At 51.6% G+C, this 15,626-nt stretch overlaps 1 protein-coding gene across 1 annotated transcript; it reads left to right on the top strand.

The window, feature by feature from the left end:
- Positions 1–3,624: 3,624 nt before the first annotated feature.
- Positions 3,625–13,439, top strand: P4HB (prolyl 4-hydroxylase subunit beta). Its single transcript, XM_069799540.1, has 11 exons — positions 3,625–3,928; positions 4,299–4,505; positions 5,332–5,465; positions 5,685–5,822; positions 8,814–8,918; positions 9,203–9,328; positions 9,768–9,968; positions 10,642–10,762; positions 10,991–11,172; positions 11,625–11,711; positions 12,373–13,439. Exons 1-11 carry the CDS (start codon positions 3,640–3,642, stop codon positions 12,454–12,456), a joined length of 1,674 nt encoding a protein of 557 aa, XP_069655641.1. The 5' UTR covers positions 3,625–3,639; the 3' UTR covers positions 12,457–13,439.
- Positions 13,440–15,626: the final 2,187 nt, after the last annotated feature.

The raw sequence follows: 15,626 nt of genomic DNA, 5'->3' as shown, positions 1-15,626 counted from the left end.
TGTCTGTTGTCCATTCTGCTTCTGTTCTGGAACTTCCTGGTTCTGGGTCTTTGGCAGGAAGTGGCAGAACTTCTGTTCCACAGGTGATTTCTGCAAACACCTGGGGTAGGAGAAGACCAGAATCCCTGGGCCTGCTGAGTTGTGAAACAGGGGATCTGGAACAGCCCTTGCCAGAGGAGAAAAGGCAAGAGGCCCTCGTTGCACTGTGTCCTTTGCTGCTCTTGGGGGTTTGTCTTCAAGATCTGTCCCTCGCTGTTCACTCTGTTCTGCGTGCCCTGCAGTATGAGGGATGAGAAGGGTGTGGGGAAGTGAAAATAGGGGGTCTCAGAGGTAGTGAAGTTGGAGGTAGGGGTGTCTCCTGACAGCTGAGGAGCAGGTGGGTTCCAAGCCTCTGGCCTGCCTGCGTTGTGCCTACTCCAGCTGCAAGTATGAAGTGAAATTCCTGCACAGCCAGAAGAATGAGGGAGGCAGAGGCAGAACAGAATCCAGGAGAGGCGATGTGTGATAAGAGCCTGCGGATGTTTACAGAGCATGTGGCATGTTTGTGTTAAGGATAAGAAAAGGGTCGCTGGGAAAAGCTCTTCACAGAATCTACAGCACTAGAGAAGCTGTAGAGGAGATGGTTCGGCCCTGCTCGTGGTCTAGAAGACTCACGATGGTAATGGAGAACTTGGAATGCAAGAGGGAAACTACTGAGCTAACAGCACAGGCCCCCTTTCTCCTTGGATCCAGGAAAGCTGCTGCGCTTCCAGATGCCACAGCTAAAGGAAACAATGCAACTCTGAAACTGCAAGAAAGTGCAAGGGCTGAAGTGAAGCACCCTCAGCCAGGCAGGAGCCGCCTGCCTGCCCCAGCGAGGAGCAGGCGTGTGGCCGGTGCCTGCCAGAGCCTGCTCCAGAAGGCACGATTTGCTTGTGCTGCTCCCTGCTGTAAGCTGCACCCAGCCGCCTGCCCCCGCAGCACGGGGACGGGAAGGGCAGCGCCAAAGCAGGAGCTCGGAGCAGGCGTCACCCTCTGTCATGTCGGTTAGAGCGAGCCCAGACGTGCTGATAAAGTGAACAAAGGCCCTCCTTGTGCTGGCCCCCAACAGCCGCTCTGTGGGCAGTTAGTGTCGGGGTGAGAATCCTGTCTGATGCAATCGCCAGCTCTTTGGCAAGTCTTGCCAAACTCTGGACGTTGGCGTTTCTGTTAGATCGTTTGCGCGATGGTGGGATGCCTGGGGAGGGGTATGCAGGACGACTGCGACTTGCTGTAACTCCAGGGACCTAAGGGCTGCAGTGGTGATTCACTGCCCGTGTTTTCTCCTGAACGCGGTCCCTGCTGCAGGGTAACAGGCTGGGCTCTCCTGCCTGGCAGCCAAGCCCAGGAGCACACACAGGCACCAGCAGCCCAAGGGATGCGAGGCTCTGGTCACGGGCTGGGCAGGACTTGGTGGCGGCATGGGCTGGATGATTCTCACTACTTGTGGCTTCCAAGGAAAAGCCTCAGCCCCTTCTGGGAGATGCACCTCATGAACCCTGGGCCAAAGCTTGCCCAAGAGCCGTCTGGGCTGCTTTTCTAGTCAGGTGCCTGTTTGTGCTGCAGTAGCTCAGTCCGACACAGCAGCTGCCTTGAAGCGTCAGAACTGCAGCTCCGCGAGCGTGGCAGCTTTCACCTGCATCTACCAAAAAGCAGCCAGGGAGAACTGAGGCTGAGGAAGGGAAAACTTGTGAATTAATGTCTTGCAGTGCTGGAGAGCCCTGGGTGTGGGCCTGGGCTGGCTGTGCTGGCGGCTGGTGGGTGTAGAAGAGACACACCACCTCAGCAGGGAGCAAGACACCAGAGGCGACGTGCTGCCGCCATAGTGCACAGGCGGTGCCCTATCTGCGCAGCTTTTCTTTGGCAGGCACTGCCACGCAGGGATATTTAAAGGGATTTAAAGAAAAAAAAAAAAAAGAGAACCATACTCTGTTCATGGGGTGCTGGAAAGCAGGCACAAGGACACCACACTCAGCAGTGGCAGGATCTCCAGCCAGCAACAAAAACGAGAACAAGAGTGTTGCGGCACCTGCAAGGTGTAGGTGAGCATTGCCTGCCTCACCAGAGGTGCTGAGCACACATACTGGTGGCCCAGCACCGCGCTGGGCCCTGCTGCCCCTGCCGATGTGTGGCGCGCTCACTGTTTCACTCAGTGCAGCTGTGCCACCAAAAATCTCGCTGGGCTCTTTCTGGGCCCAAGAAACGCGTCCGCTTCTGCACCCAGCAAAAGCTCCTGAATGGACAACTACTCCTCACAGCACTCACAGAACAGGTTACCTGTGGAGAACCAGTGGGGCACCTCGCTCAACACACCGCTGGCCTGGGCACTGAGCCCAGCCCCTGCAGGGGGAAGCAGGAGGAGAGCAAAGAGCGGCAGCTCTGCTTTGCAGGCAGCCACTGAGCTGGCAAATCAGCAGGGTGCGGCTGGGGAGCCTGGACCGAGCCTGTCCCCGCTCCAGCACTTATCAGCCGGGCAGCCTGCGTGTACAGCAGGTGCACATAGTAACCCTGCCGGTACCCCGGCACTAGCAGGGCGAACACTGCAGCCAAAGGCCGGCTGCTTTCTGCCCGGCAACGCAGGGGCTCTCCTTCCCCAGCCGAGCTCCAGGAGCAACGGGGACCCAATGACTGATTCTTGTGCTGCATCAGGAGATGCCAGAGCAAAGCAGGGAGAGTGATGTGACGGGGTTTTCTCCTGCCACGGTCACAGGACTCATCTCTCGTGGGTCCCTTAGCAGGCACCACACGGAACTACCTGTCTGAACAAGAGCCTTCTCATGACAGACTCCTGCTCGGTCTGGGGGGGGGTATGACGACAAGATGCCCCCCGTGCCCTGCCTCGAGCACGCCATCGCACAGCTGTCTTCTCTGTAAGGGACAGCGTGTGCCCAGTCCGAGAACCCCCACCAGCCTCCAGCGGGACCCGAACGCTGCGCCGACCTCCCACCATTCCCTGCTGTCCATCTCCGGGGCCGGCGAGGCTGCAGCGAAACCGAACAGGGCCTCCCCGCGCCGCAGCGGTGCCTGGTGCCCTATGCCATACAGGGGCCTGGCCCGGGGAGGGGAGCTCGGGGCTGCGGATAACGGGGCAGCACCGCTGCCATGACGCCGAGCGACTGCTACACCGCGCCCACCGCACGCTCCTGTGGTGCGGGCCCGGGCCCGGCCCTGAGAGCTGGCTGGTGCCCGGGGGGACCGATAACGGGGCCGGGGCCTCACCCCGACCTCCGCCCAGCGGCCTCGCGCGCCGTAACGTGTCCCGCAACGTCACGTGCCCCGCGGACTTTTCCCTCCGCCCGCGGCGGAAGAGCCCCTTTCCCCTTCCGGGGAGGGTCAAAGGGCGGCGGCCGCGGCCCAGTCAGAATCCACCACGCGCGCCTGGCCTTGCGCACGCGCAGTGCCCGCCCGCCGGGGCCGCCCGAGTGCCACGTTCGAGGGCAGGCGGCCGCGCGAGGCGGCGGCGCTGACCAATCGCGGACGACGCTGCGGGGAAAGGGCCCAATGGCGGCCCGCGGGAGGGGAGCGAGGTCGGCGGCCAACCCGCGGCGGCGGGCGGAGGGCGGTGCCCGGCCCGCCGGCGAATAGGAGCCGCGCGGCGGCCCGGACGGCGGGCCCGAGCCAATGGCCGGCGGCGGCGGCGCGGCGCGGCGCGGCCAATGGGGGCGCGGCGGCGGCCGGGGGAGGCGGGTTTATAAGCGGAGGCGGCGCCGCGGCCGCACGCCTGGCCCGGCCCGTCTCGACCCGCCGCCATCAGCGTCCATGGCGGGGCTCCGCGCGATCGCGGCGCTGCTCTGCCTCCTCCTGCCGCCGTCCGCCGCGGCCCTGGAGGAGGAGGACGGCGTCCTGGTGCTGCGCGCCGCCTCCTTCGAGGAGGCGCTGGCGGCGCACCGCTACCTGCTCGTCGAGTTCTGTGAGCGGGGCCGGGACCGGGGCCGGGTGGGGGGGCCGCGCCGCGGGAGCGCTGGGCCGGGAGGAGCGAGCGAGCGGGCTGGCGGGGGCCGGGAGGGGAAGGGGGTGGAGGTGTTGAGGGATCGGGCTGCCCCGGTCCGCGGGGGGGCGGCCGCTGCCGGTGGCTGTGCGGGGCTGGGCTCGGCCAGAAGGCCGCCGAGGCGCTGGAGGTGGGGGGGGGGAGGATGGGCTGCTGGGCTCGGGGTGCGGGTTCTGCGCCGCCCTCGGCCCTGCCCCATGCCCGCTGGCGGGGCTCCCTGAGCCCGGGGGGGGGCTGCGGGAGCGTCGTGCCCGGGAGCGGGGGGGGCTCCGGCTGACGCCCCGTCCCGCAGACGCCCCGTGGTGCGGGCACTGCAAAGCCCTGGCGCCCGAGTACGCGAAGGCGGCGGCAAAGCTGAAGGCGGAGGGTTCGGAGATCCGGCTGGCCAAGGTGGATGCCACGGAAGAGTCGGAGCTGGCACAGCAGTTTGGCGTGCGTGGCTACCCCACCATCAAGTTCTTCAGGAACGGTGACAAGGCCGCTCCCAAGGAGTACACAGGTGAGCCAGGGTGGCAGGCCCTGCCACCCAGGTGCAGAGGGCAATGACGTGGCAGTGGGTCCTTGCACCTGGTCCTTGCACTCCCGTGTGTGCTGGTGCGGCTGGACAAGGTCCACTGTGACAGCGACCCATGGAGCGGAGCGAGAGGGGGAATGGCACTGCAGCAGATGTGCTCTGGAGGGCTGTTGTGCTTGGGGTGTCAAGGAACGGGTCAGCCTTCAGTAGGCTTTCTCACCTAAAGCTGGGGAAAGCCCTGATATGAGCTGAAGTGCATGGAATTGTTTTTGCGTAGGAAAGCAAAGCAATCCAAGCTTGACGTGTTGCTCGGCTTGACTCGAGCAGTGTAGCGCCCAGAACTGAAAAAATGCTTGGGTGGTTGGGTAAAGAGGCAAACACAAGATGTAAGACAGAGCTGCAAGGAAGACCAAGACAAGCATAATTCACCTAAACCAAGCCACACTGTGCTGGATGCTGAGGGTAACATCCAGAATACCGATTTTGAAAGGAAAAGGTGATACATTTCCATGAAAAATGTTAGTATCTTGGAGAAGTGCTGTATTGCTTCTCCAAGTTTAAGAATGTGCTTGGGCTAGGAAGCAAGAGAAGGATGGATTCCCGGGAGCCCCTTGTACCTTGACTTAACAATTAGGGATTAGCTTCATTACACTAGGAGTGAAAGGAAAAGAGTTGTGTAAACGATATCTTGATTCTTCCCGACCTCTTGGCCAGCTATTGAACAGTCTACTATCTCAAAGCTTAGGCGTTTTGTGCTCTTAAACTGAGTCGGGGGAAAAAGTGAATTGATGTTCTTATCTTTCTGGTGTAGCTGGCAGAGAAGCAGATGACATTGTCAGCTGGCTGAAGAAGCGCACTGGCCCGGCTGCAACTACCTTGACGGACACTGCTGCAGCAGAGACGTTAGTGGATTCCAGTGAAGTGGTTGTGATTGGTTTCTTCAAGGTAGAGTTTGTGCTTCTGTTTGAGAAGCTCTTGTGTATATCTAGGGCCTTCCCTGCTTTCTGCCCCATGGGGACCTGACAGCTGGGGAAGGCTCTCTAAGTTGTGAAACACTTGCTGTCCTGCCTTACTTGCTCTTCCAGTTCTCTGGCTGGTAAGCCCTGGGATGTTTATGCTTCAGTTTGATGTGTCCCATGTGAGACACCTTTCTCTGTTCTCCAGGATTTGACATCAGAGCCTGCAAAGGAGTTCTTGTTGGCAGCGGAAGCTGTGGATGACATTCCTTTTGGGATTTCCTCCAGTGCTGATGTCTTCACCAAGTACCAGCTTAGCAAGGATGGCGTGGTCCTCTTCAAGAAGGTACTGGTTGGTGCAAAGCATGAGCACCACACTTGAGTCTTCTGCCTCTTCTTACCTCTTCTCTAATTAGTCAGATTCAAATGAGGGCAGCCCTGGACAAAACAGCAAAAGATCCTGTGCTGTCAATCTGACTGTTTCCAAGCCTCAGAGCCTGGGGGGGGAGAACAGCGGAGCCCACAGCCCCTTTGTGGGGTGGCAGAGTGCCGGGTCCCTTTGTAGGGCACAGCTGGCAGCAGAGGGGCCTGTAGTCGGCAGAGGGCAGCCTCGACGGTCTCCTGACCTGGTCCTGCCCTCCTGAAGCTGCTGAGTGTTGGGTCCAAGCTGTTGCTTCACTCACTTCCCTCTTTCTCAGATATCTGGCTGCAGTGCAGTAATGGTCAGCACAATGGTTGTAACTAGTGAGGCCTCCTGTGCCCCTCCCTGAAATTTGAAGGTCTTAAACAGAACGGTAGCCAAGTTCTTGATGGTTTGCCATGATGCTCTGTGATTGATTATGGCTTAGCCAAGTTGCTTTTAAACATACTCAGTATTGACTTCTGCTGCAGTCAGTCGATGGCTGTGTCCAAGAGTTGTTCTGTTTCTCGCACTGCTGTGGGTTCTGTGGCATAATGATTCCCATGAAGTTCTTAAGAGGATTTGCAGTTCCAGCTGACTAGGCTGGGGCAGTTGGATTATGTGCAGAGGGATGCTGGCCATCTAAAGAATCAGAAATAAACTTACTGATGCCTTCTGCTATTAAAATCCAAGTCGCTGAGATGAAATTCTAGGTTTGAGAAGACAAGCAGAGGTTCCTTAGACTTGGTGGTACTGCCTGTATAGACGCGGTGAGGCAGGACAAAGCCACTTTGGGTTCAGACTTATTAAATCTTTAATCTAAGCAGTCATCGGTCTGACCAATTTGGCAGGCTAAAGAGTTGAATTAATTCTTATTTCATTCTCTTCTTTGTTCAGCTAAAGTAGTATATTTTATTCCACTGTGCCTCTGAATTTGTAGTTATTTTTATGGTGCTAGAAGCCTGTAGACTGAAATTCTCAGTCGGAGGTCCCTTGGATCAGTATGGCTGAGGGTGCAAGTAAATTATCTGGCTAATGTGTTCAGAATGCTAAGGTTTTGCAACTAGAAAAGTTGGGGTGGGTGAAGGGAGCAGCATTTTGTTCTTGGCTGACTTACTACCTGTATCTTGCTCTTCTTGCGTGTATAGCTTTTTGTATGCTTTATTCATGGCTAATGCTAGGCTGAAATAGCTGTTTGCAGGGGTTCTTGTCCTTTGGCAAACGCTGAAGTCCAAATAGAAATGCTCCTCTAAAACTGCCTCTTTGGGGCTGCGGAGAGTACCAGCATTGGGTCTGAGCAGGTAACATATGAGAATGCTCTGAAGGGGCTAGGTTACAGCTAGGACTTCCAGCACTGACAAGTTATTACCCTGGGTTTTACTGAGTTACCTGTATGTTTTCTCATGTTTAGTTCTCTGTGGAATGGACTTGTGTTGATTTGATCTGATGTACTATACTCTAACCCTGAAGTCCTGTGAGCTCTGTTGGGATTTCTTCCTCTTGTGAAGAACTGGGGCAATGGCAGGATGAGTCTTTAACAGTAAAGGAATTTCCAAGCTATTTTCCATAAGTGTAGTGAGCTTGGGTACATCTGGAATGAAAAGCAGTCCTGCACCTGGCAGCTTCTGTTAGGTGTGTTAGGAGTGGGAGGAACCTTGGTCTGAAAGGCAGTTCATGAGCCACTGGAGGGCTGGGATGCTGCAAAAGTGCTCTTCTCTGCATGGAAGAAAGAAGGTGAGATGCTTTTCAGCCTGTGAATGCTGCTGCCTCCTTGGTCCTGTTTCAGTGCAATGTTGTGGTAGTGTCGTGAGAGCTCTTGAATATGTCCACCCCAAACCAAGGTGAAAATGAGCAACAATGGTAACCAAATATGAGGGCGTGAGAACCAGAGGGTTTATTTTACCAACAATTGTTTTTGGACTTTGGCTCAGCTTCCTGCAGTTAGTTGGGTCTAAACTGAGAGGGTTTGTTGGCTAGTCATTCTCATCTTATCCTTTGTGCAAGTTGTCCAGACTTGCAAAGACCCTCAAACAACTGTTCTGAAGGTGCTACGGTGATGTTCAATACTCTTTAAAGTATGTACAAAGTTAACTTCCAATGTTAAGTGTTTTGCTCGGGTTTTCAGCCAAGACTGGTATGCTTCCTCTAACAGAAGGTTATTTGAGTCCACTCTCTGGCTTCTGCCAGTAACTTGAGCATTGCCCTGCCATGGGACTGCTGTGTTATCCTGCACATCCTCTCTTTAACCTTGATGGTCCTCTACAGCTGTTCCCTTTCCTGGCTGCCGGAGAGGGTTCTGAGAATCCTAGTCAGGGATACAGGTGATGTCCTAATATAAAAAGGGATCTGGCACCTCTAGCGTGACGTGCGTGTTAAACACGTGCTGTTGTCTCTAACAACAGAGACTGAAACAACCCCACAGAGCTGAGTAAATTACTATTTACTTGCAGTGCATAGTGGGCTTTGCTGTCAGACTTCTTTCATAGCACTGTCTGGTTGAAGTGCTTGTGTTGGCTCTGACATTGCTCATTCTTGCAGAGCAGAAAGCTGCCTGTGCCCTTGTAGATTCTCACTGGTCTGCCTAATGCCTTCTACAAAGCTGTGTGGCAGCTGTTAAAAGTCCTCGTTGGTGACCAGTTTCACAAATTGTTTCATGATAGCGCAGAACAATGCCAAGATCTAAGTTGACTGTCTTGTTGCTGCTCTCCCCTTTTGCTGCTTGGGGGTGATTTAAGGCTTTGCTTGCCAGGAAGATGAACACCTTGATCCAGATTTTATGTGAACATGTGGTGACCTTGTTGAGATGGAAGTCTGCTTTGAATAAGTGCAGCTGAGATCCATTGGAGCAGGGACTCTGGTGTGAATGCATCTTATTTCTTGAAGGAGATTTGTATGGGAAATGGAAGTGTTCTAATGCAAGAATATCTGGTTTTGCAGTTTGATGAAGGCCGTAACAACTTTGAAGGGGATCTCACAAAAGATAATTTACTGAACTTCATCAAGTCTAATGCATTGCCTCTGGTCATAGAGTTCACTGAACAGGTAGGTCTTTAGATAATTGGTAAGGCTTCTTCCCGTAGCTGCTGCATGAATATAACAAAGCTTGAATTGTAGGTTGTGTGGTCATGTTTTATCTTGGGGCTGACACCTGTTTGGGGTTATGGGGAAATGTGAAGAACACAAGGGAAAGGAGGCATAAACTTGCCATTCAAAGCAGTCCTGTAGTGTTGGAAGCTCCTGTGGTCTAGTCAGAATAGCAGAGCCAAGCTAGTCTTGACACTGATTTACTTCTCTTCCAAAAGTAAACTTTATTTTCTACTCCTCAGACTGCTCCTAAAATCTTTGGAGGAGAGATCAAGACCCATATACTGTTGTTCCTACCAAAAAGTGTGTCTGACTATCAGGAGAAACTGGACAACTTCAAGAGTGCAGCTGGAAACTTCAAAGGGAAGGTGAGATGGATTTCTTGGATTATGAATTCACTGACCACCTCCTGCAGACAAGTGTAGCGCTGTCTGTCTATATCTACTTAACAGCTGTGGAGGAGGACTTGAAAGCTAGTGCGCTCTCTACCTGTGTCTCTTGATAATAGGTGACTGAGTCACTTACTGGCTTGCACAACTGTTGAAGGAATAGCAGTTAATTCCTGACTTTCCTTCTTGCAGATGTAAATCTGACTCTGCCTTAATCAACATCAGTGCCAGGTCTGTGCACATGCTGCTTGAACTGTTGCGGCTCCAGCATTTGTGCTCTGACAGGGTGCCCTCTTAATGGGCTTGGAGAAGGAAGAGGGGCCAGTTCAGCTACTGCCCGTGCAAGTGTGTGTGTAAAGTATTGATAGCCAAGAGGCACTCATCTTCACCATACTGCTTTTGACTTTTTCTTCCAAAGATCCTGTTCATCTTCATAGATAGTGACCACAGTGACAACCAGAGGATTTTGGAGTTTTTTGGCCTAAAGAAAGAAGAATGTCCAGCTGTACGTCTGATCACGCTGGAGGAAGAAATGACCAAATACAAACCTGAATCAGATGACCTCACAGCAGACAAGATCAAAGAGTTCTGTAATAAGTTCCTGGAGGGCAAGATCAAGGTAATAAAGATAAATGCTGCTGGTGGTAAACCTACTGGTTAAGCAAGCATGAAAAAATCCTCCTTGTGAGGAGTTGTGTGAGTCATCTGGAGAAAATCCTTCCAACTAATGTACAGAGAATCTAGTGGGCTTTGTGCTGAGAAACAGAAGGCAAAACTACTGGGGCATGAAGACTGTAAGAAAATAAGCTATGTACTGGCACCTGAGTACAACAAGAGCCTGCTCTTTCTGCTGCTTGTGGGTAACTGTGCTGTTTATCCAGTTGCTCCTTCTGCCAGCAGTCTGTGGAAGGTGTGAACTTGTGTGGCACAGTTTAAAGAGCTTTCAGCTCTAATCTGCTGGAGGTAGCCAGATGCAGCTTACTCCAGTAGTGACTGTTTAGCTAAACTCAGTCCTGTGGGAATGATACTGTCAGCAATATCGTTTCCTTCCTACAGAGCTCAATTGCAGTTCTCTCTGCACAAGAGCACCTGTTATTCCCATTTGTTCTGGGGGGGGAAGGAGACTTTCTGTAAGCAGAAGAGGAAGTGACTGATTCATCCGATTGCTCACAGCCTATGATTGAGGCACTGAGGGGGGTGGTTAAATTTGGGTTTCCAGGATATGTGATTGCATGTACATTCCAAGCAGCTGTGTAGCAAACTGTATCTCTGAATTTCCCTTCTTATTCCAGCCCCACTTGATGAGTCAAGATCTTCCTGAAGACTGGGACAAGCAGCCTGTCAAAGTTCTAGTTGGGAAGAACTTTGAAGAAGTTGCTTTTGATGAGAATAAGAATGTCTTTGTAGAGTTCTGTAAGTATCTTTCAACAGCTGATTCCAAGTAACTGGCATGAAAGGAGTGCCAGAATATGGCATGACCAGGATTAGGGAGAAAGCATCTTAACAGAATCTAAGCCGCAGAGTTGAAAAGGTGCATTGGTTGAAAAGATGCTTGTGAACTGTCTGGTGTGGGGTCTGAGGGGGAGTGGTGGTGGTAACTTGTTAGGTTGTTGGTGCTAGCCATGTTTTTGTAATTAACAGATGCCCCCTGGTGTGGTCACTGTAAGCAGCTGGCTCCTATCTGGGACAAGCTGGGAGAGACCTACAGGGACCATGAGAACATTGTCATTGCCAAGATGGATTCGACAGCCAATGAAGTAGAGGCAGTGAAAATCCACAGCTTCCCCACACTCAAGTTCTTCCCTGCAGGCTCTGGCAGAAATGTAAGGCGGCAGCTGACCTTTATGCAGATCACCTAACAAGGGAGCACTAGAAATGCTTAGTTGCCTGCTGCTTGAGTTCTGTTTTGGACAAGGCCTTTGGGAGGGCTCTCCATTCTGTAGGGATGGAACACATCAAGTCTACAGGACATCTGAGACCCTTTGTGGGGGGCTGGGCTGTAGGAAAGAGTTTGGTGGGGGTGGGAAGTGGGAATTGGGAAAAGAGGGAGCATAGCAGAGGACAGTGTGCTCATCTGCAGGCTATTCTTTCCTCGCAGTGATCTCTGAAGTCTAGTGGCTGAGCTGTTTTCCTTCGTCTCATATGGGTGAAGGTGAATTTTTAAATTCCCTTTTGCTTGGCATGTTAACTGTTGCTCAGAAAGAGAATTCTCCTTTCCAGGGGTGTGGTTCTGTAGGTGCCCATAACCATTATCTTGATGTTTTTTCCTGTGTAGGTAATTGACTATAATGGGGAGAGGACGCTAGAAGGCTTCAAAAAATTCTTGGAGAGTGGAGGTCAGGATGGGGCAGCAGCTGATGATGTAAGTAATATTAATACAGTACTCTGGGCCTTCAGAATGTGGAGCATGGGTCAGATCTGGTGCTATGCTTGAATCCTCAGCCCTAAATAAGATCCTGGATTGTTATGTGGCAGGAAAGGATACTATTGGTGAACAAAATTGCCCACATCACAAAGTGTGATCTGTTCAGTTGTAGCCTGGCTGGCCATTGGCCTGTAATGGGCTCCTTTTATTGACAACACTTCAGTTGGGTGTGAAATAAATATTCTTGGGAGGCTTAAGCACAAATGCATGGAAACTGTTGATGATACAACCTCTAAATGTGCACGAGTTGTCTCTGGTTGTTGTGCAAACTGCTGGAGTACTTAGAGGGCTTGTTTTTTATTGAGAACTCCTGCTCAGCACCTGGAACTTGAGCATTGTGATGGACATTACATATGCAGTATATCTAGTTGGAAGCTCCTCACCTGCTGGGGTGGAGGGTGTTACAGGTGCAGGTACTGCCTTCCAGGGGTTTTTCTAATCTTAAGGTCCCAAATTCAGAGCTCTTGGTAGAAGTCTCTGGATCTTTTGTTAACATGGCAGCAGAGAATAGTGAACAGATTAGCGATGCTGTTCTGTGCTTGGTTTTGGATCTGCCTAATGTGCCAGAAGTCAGCAGCTGTCTTTGTAACCCATACAGGATCTGGAGGACCTGGAGACAGATGAAGAAACAGACCTTGAGGAAGGTGATGATGAGCAGAAAATCCAAAAGGATGAATTGTAAGGAGAAGACTGATCTACATCACCCAAAAAATCAGACACTAAATTGGCTGCTGTTATGCAGTCCAGTGAGTCAGAAACCCATTAAGATTTAAAGCAGAAGGTGAATGACTGGAAATCCAGGGATTGGCTTTTAAAATAACACTTTACCCTCACTTGTCTGTACACTTGACTATCTTTTCTTTCTTTTTGCTTCAGAAGGGATCTGTCACTAGGTAGCCAGCCCAGCCAGCTGGGCTTATTTTTTTTATTGTGATGTACTTTTTTTGTACACAGCTTTTGTTTGAAGTATTCTGTTCTTCTGGGTAGAAGCAGATTGTGAAGCGGTAGCATGAGTTCAATGGCCCAACATTCTGGAGCCTTGCCACTAACATCTTCCAAGAAAGCTTTTTTTCCTTTTTTTTATTTTAAAACTAAAGCCCATAATTCATTTCTGCACCTGGCAGGGTCCTAATGGTCTCAGCTGTTCTTCTCTGGAAATCAGCCTTCAGTATATGTAGGGGAAGAGGCAGTAGGCTGATGGCATCATCCTGGTGAAAGGTGTATGTGAAGGTGCTTCTCTTCATGCTGGCCAGATGTTTCCTTTCCCCTCTGCTTTAAGACACTTGGAGATGACTATTCCAAACACCTGGAAGGGTGGAATACTGTGTGCACTGGCTGTGGCAGGCTCTGAGGGTGGAGGTGATCACTGGCTCACCAGCTTAGACAAGACCTAGCTGTGTTGCCATCCTTTCGATCAAATGCAAGACTGTTTTGCAGTCACTTTCCATGCATTATTTTGAATGGGTTGACCAGGTAGGTGGGTGGTGTGGGAGGGCCTGATAAAATAGATCAAACAGGACACTTGCAATTACTGGGTTTTGGGGAGGAACTTGAACAGGGGAGTGCCTCAAAGGCCTGAGCTGCATCAGGCTGGTTCTTAGCATTCCACTACAATAACATTGGAACTGAATTTGTTGGCCAAATAAAGTTGAGATTTTAATACTACTCTGTTTCTTTGTCTTTATCAGAATATAGAGTGAATAAATTTGAACCTGACCTGAAAGAGGATCAGACTTCTAGGGTGATTCTCAAGGGGCTCTGCCACAATAGTGTGTGTTTGTCAGCTTTCTCAAACTTTCACTAAATACCACTTTCTTGAGAGAAACTATTCTTTTTGAATGCTTCCAGTTTTGCAGGTGGCTTCTGGTACCTTAACCTGAAGAAATTTGTATTGTGTAATCTATAAAGGAAAAGAACGTCAAGATGACCATGTCATGTCCAGATTAAATCAGCTTGGGCAGGCAGACAACTAACAGCTCTGTTAGCAGTGAGTGGATGTTGGCCTGGGCTCTGAGAATCTAAGTGGCTCAGCTTGCCAGCTGGCTTAAGGTGAGAGGACCTCACTGCTCTTGAGCAGTTAACCAAGGAATTTGCCTACAGGGAAACCTTGGGCTGCCTGTAGCTCTGCTAGTCAGGCTCACATGATCCAGTGAGCTACATTGCTATTTCCAAACCAGTCACTTACTGCTGAAAATATTTTTGTAAGAAAATATGCTATAAATGTCACAGGGGAGGGCATGGTGAAGCTAGAGGGCAACTCGGAAGGCTATTGGTGCCTGTCACTGAACATGGGTGCACTGGGGTGGTAGAACAGGAGTGTTGTACAACACTTGTCTGCAGCACCAGCTTCAGCTTCCTCCTGTGGTTCCCCTAGGAACAGAGCCCCTGCCGAGTCCTGGCATGGTCTACACAAACCTTCGGTGCAGCAGCACCTCAGCTGGGGTTGAACTGGCAATTGCTGACTGTGGGATCAGAAAATGGTGTTTGCTACTGCCTGCTCTGTTCATAATCAGTTGTGTTGTGTTTGTGACTGTTACCTGCAGTTAATGTGGAGAAGGATCTTAGAAGATGCCTCCCTCCAGGGCTGTGACCTCACGCATCTGAAGGCGGGCAGGGGACTTGCTCTTAGTGTAGCCCAGTGTCCATTGCTGTACCCCAACAGAGCAGGCAGTGCTAGCGGCCAGCGTTGGGGCTGGTTAGTGGTAGCTGCCTTGCGTTTTGGGGTGGGGAGGAAGAGAGCACTGCTAGTAAGAAGTTCCACTGGAAGGTGCTGGCTAGGACTCTGCTCAGAGAGGTCCATTTTTGTGGAGCCAGTTAAAGTGTAAACAAGGCTGAGCTCTGCAGTGGTTCTCCCCTGTTTATGGTCTGAGACCTTGCTCAGCTCAGAGGAGGGGGGCTTTTCTCATACACCAAGGCTCCTCTCAGCAGAGCAGGACTCCATCAGTTGTGTTTTGTACACAGCTAATTGCTGTTCCAAGAAAGCAAGCTAAAGTGTTCTGTCTCCACAGCAGATAGCTCAGCCTCCTATTGCACTGTGTTCTGTCTGATGTAACCCTGAGCAGAGATGCTTGGCAAAAAGATCAATGCATTTGCCAGAAGATAAACAAGTGCAGGCAATTCTCAGGTGCGTGGCTGATGAAGCTGTTGGCATCACTGCTGGCAGGGGTTCAGGACAAGGGTCTGCTGCAGGGCGGGGCAGAATGAAATCTCTGTGACTCCTAACATGGTACAGGGATTTTTCCTGACACCTGCCTGGACAATCCCCATCAGGATGAAACAGAGCACAATGTGCTTGTGTATCTGAAATGACCAAACTTTGAGGGGAAAAAGCATGGAGGAGCAGTTGTTGCTTGAACCCTTGATGGATCTGAAAGATTCCTCTGTGGTAGATGATCTGCTTTGGGCCTTTGACAGCCACAGCTGGAGAGTAAAGAATGCAGGAATTGTCTGGTGGTGGTGCTATTCTTCAGCTATTTTTCTGAGGCTGTTCTGTAGAAGTCTGCCCTTCTGTAGCAGCTGGTTCCAAGTTTGAAGTAGGACATCGAACACCACAGACTGGCATTGTAGGCTTCTGGTTCTGTGCCTGCATCAGGAGCACCAGCAGCACCTATGTCCTTGTGAGGGCACAGATGATATCCAATGTGCTGGTGGTGTTCTCCATGCTTAGCTGTACGCTGTCTCACAGTCGTGCCGGGTAGCACAGCTCATTCTGCTCCTTTCAAGTTGTCTGATGCAACTACAGGAGAGTGACTTAGCTCTGAATGTATTTGGCACCATAGCTCTGACACGTCTGCAGTGTGCTGGCTGGTCAGTACATGAGCGGCTGGTTCCCCTCACTTGGTGATCCTGTGT

This window comes from Haliaeetus albicilla, chromosome 12 (assembly GCF_947461875.1).
Source record: "Haliaeetus albicilla chromosome 12, bHalAlb1.1, whole genome shotgun sequence".
NCBI classification, from domain to species: domain Eukaryota; kingdom Metazoa; phylum Chordata; class Aves; order Accipitriformes; family Accipitridae; genus Haliaeetus; species Haliaeetus albicilla.
This window is presented reverse-complemented; position numbering and strand designations above follow the sequence as displayed.

Coding starts and splice junctions, on each gene's coding strand:
- P4HB (XM_069799540.1), top strand. CDS start 3,640: ATGGCCGGCGGCGGCGGCGCGGCGCGGCGCGGCCAATGGGGGCGCGGC. Junction 5,466..5,684: donor TTGTGATTGGTTTCTTCAAG/GTAGAGTTTGTG, acceptor TCTGTTCTCCAG/GATTTGACATCAGAGCCTGC. Junction 11,173..11,624: donor CTGCAGGCTCTGGCAGAAAT/GTAAGGCGGCAG, acceptor TTTCCTGTGTAG/GTAATTGACTATAATGGGGA.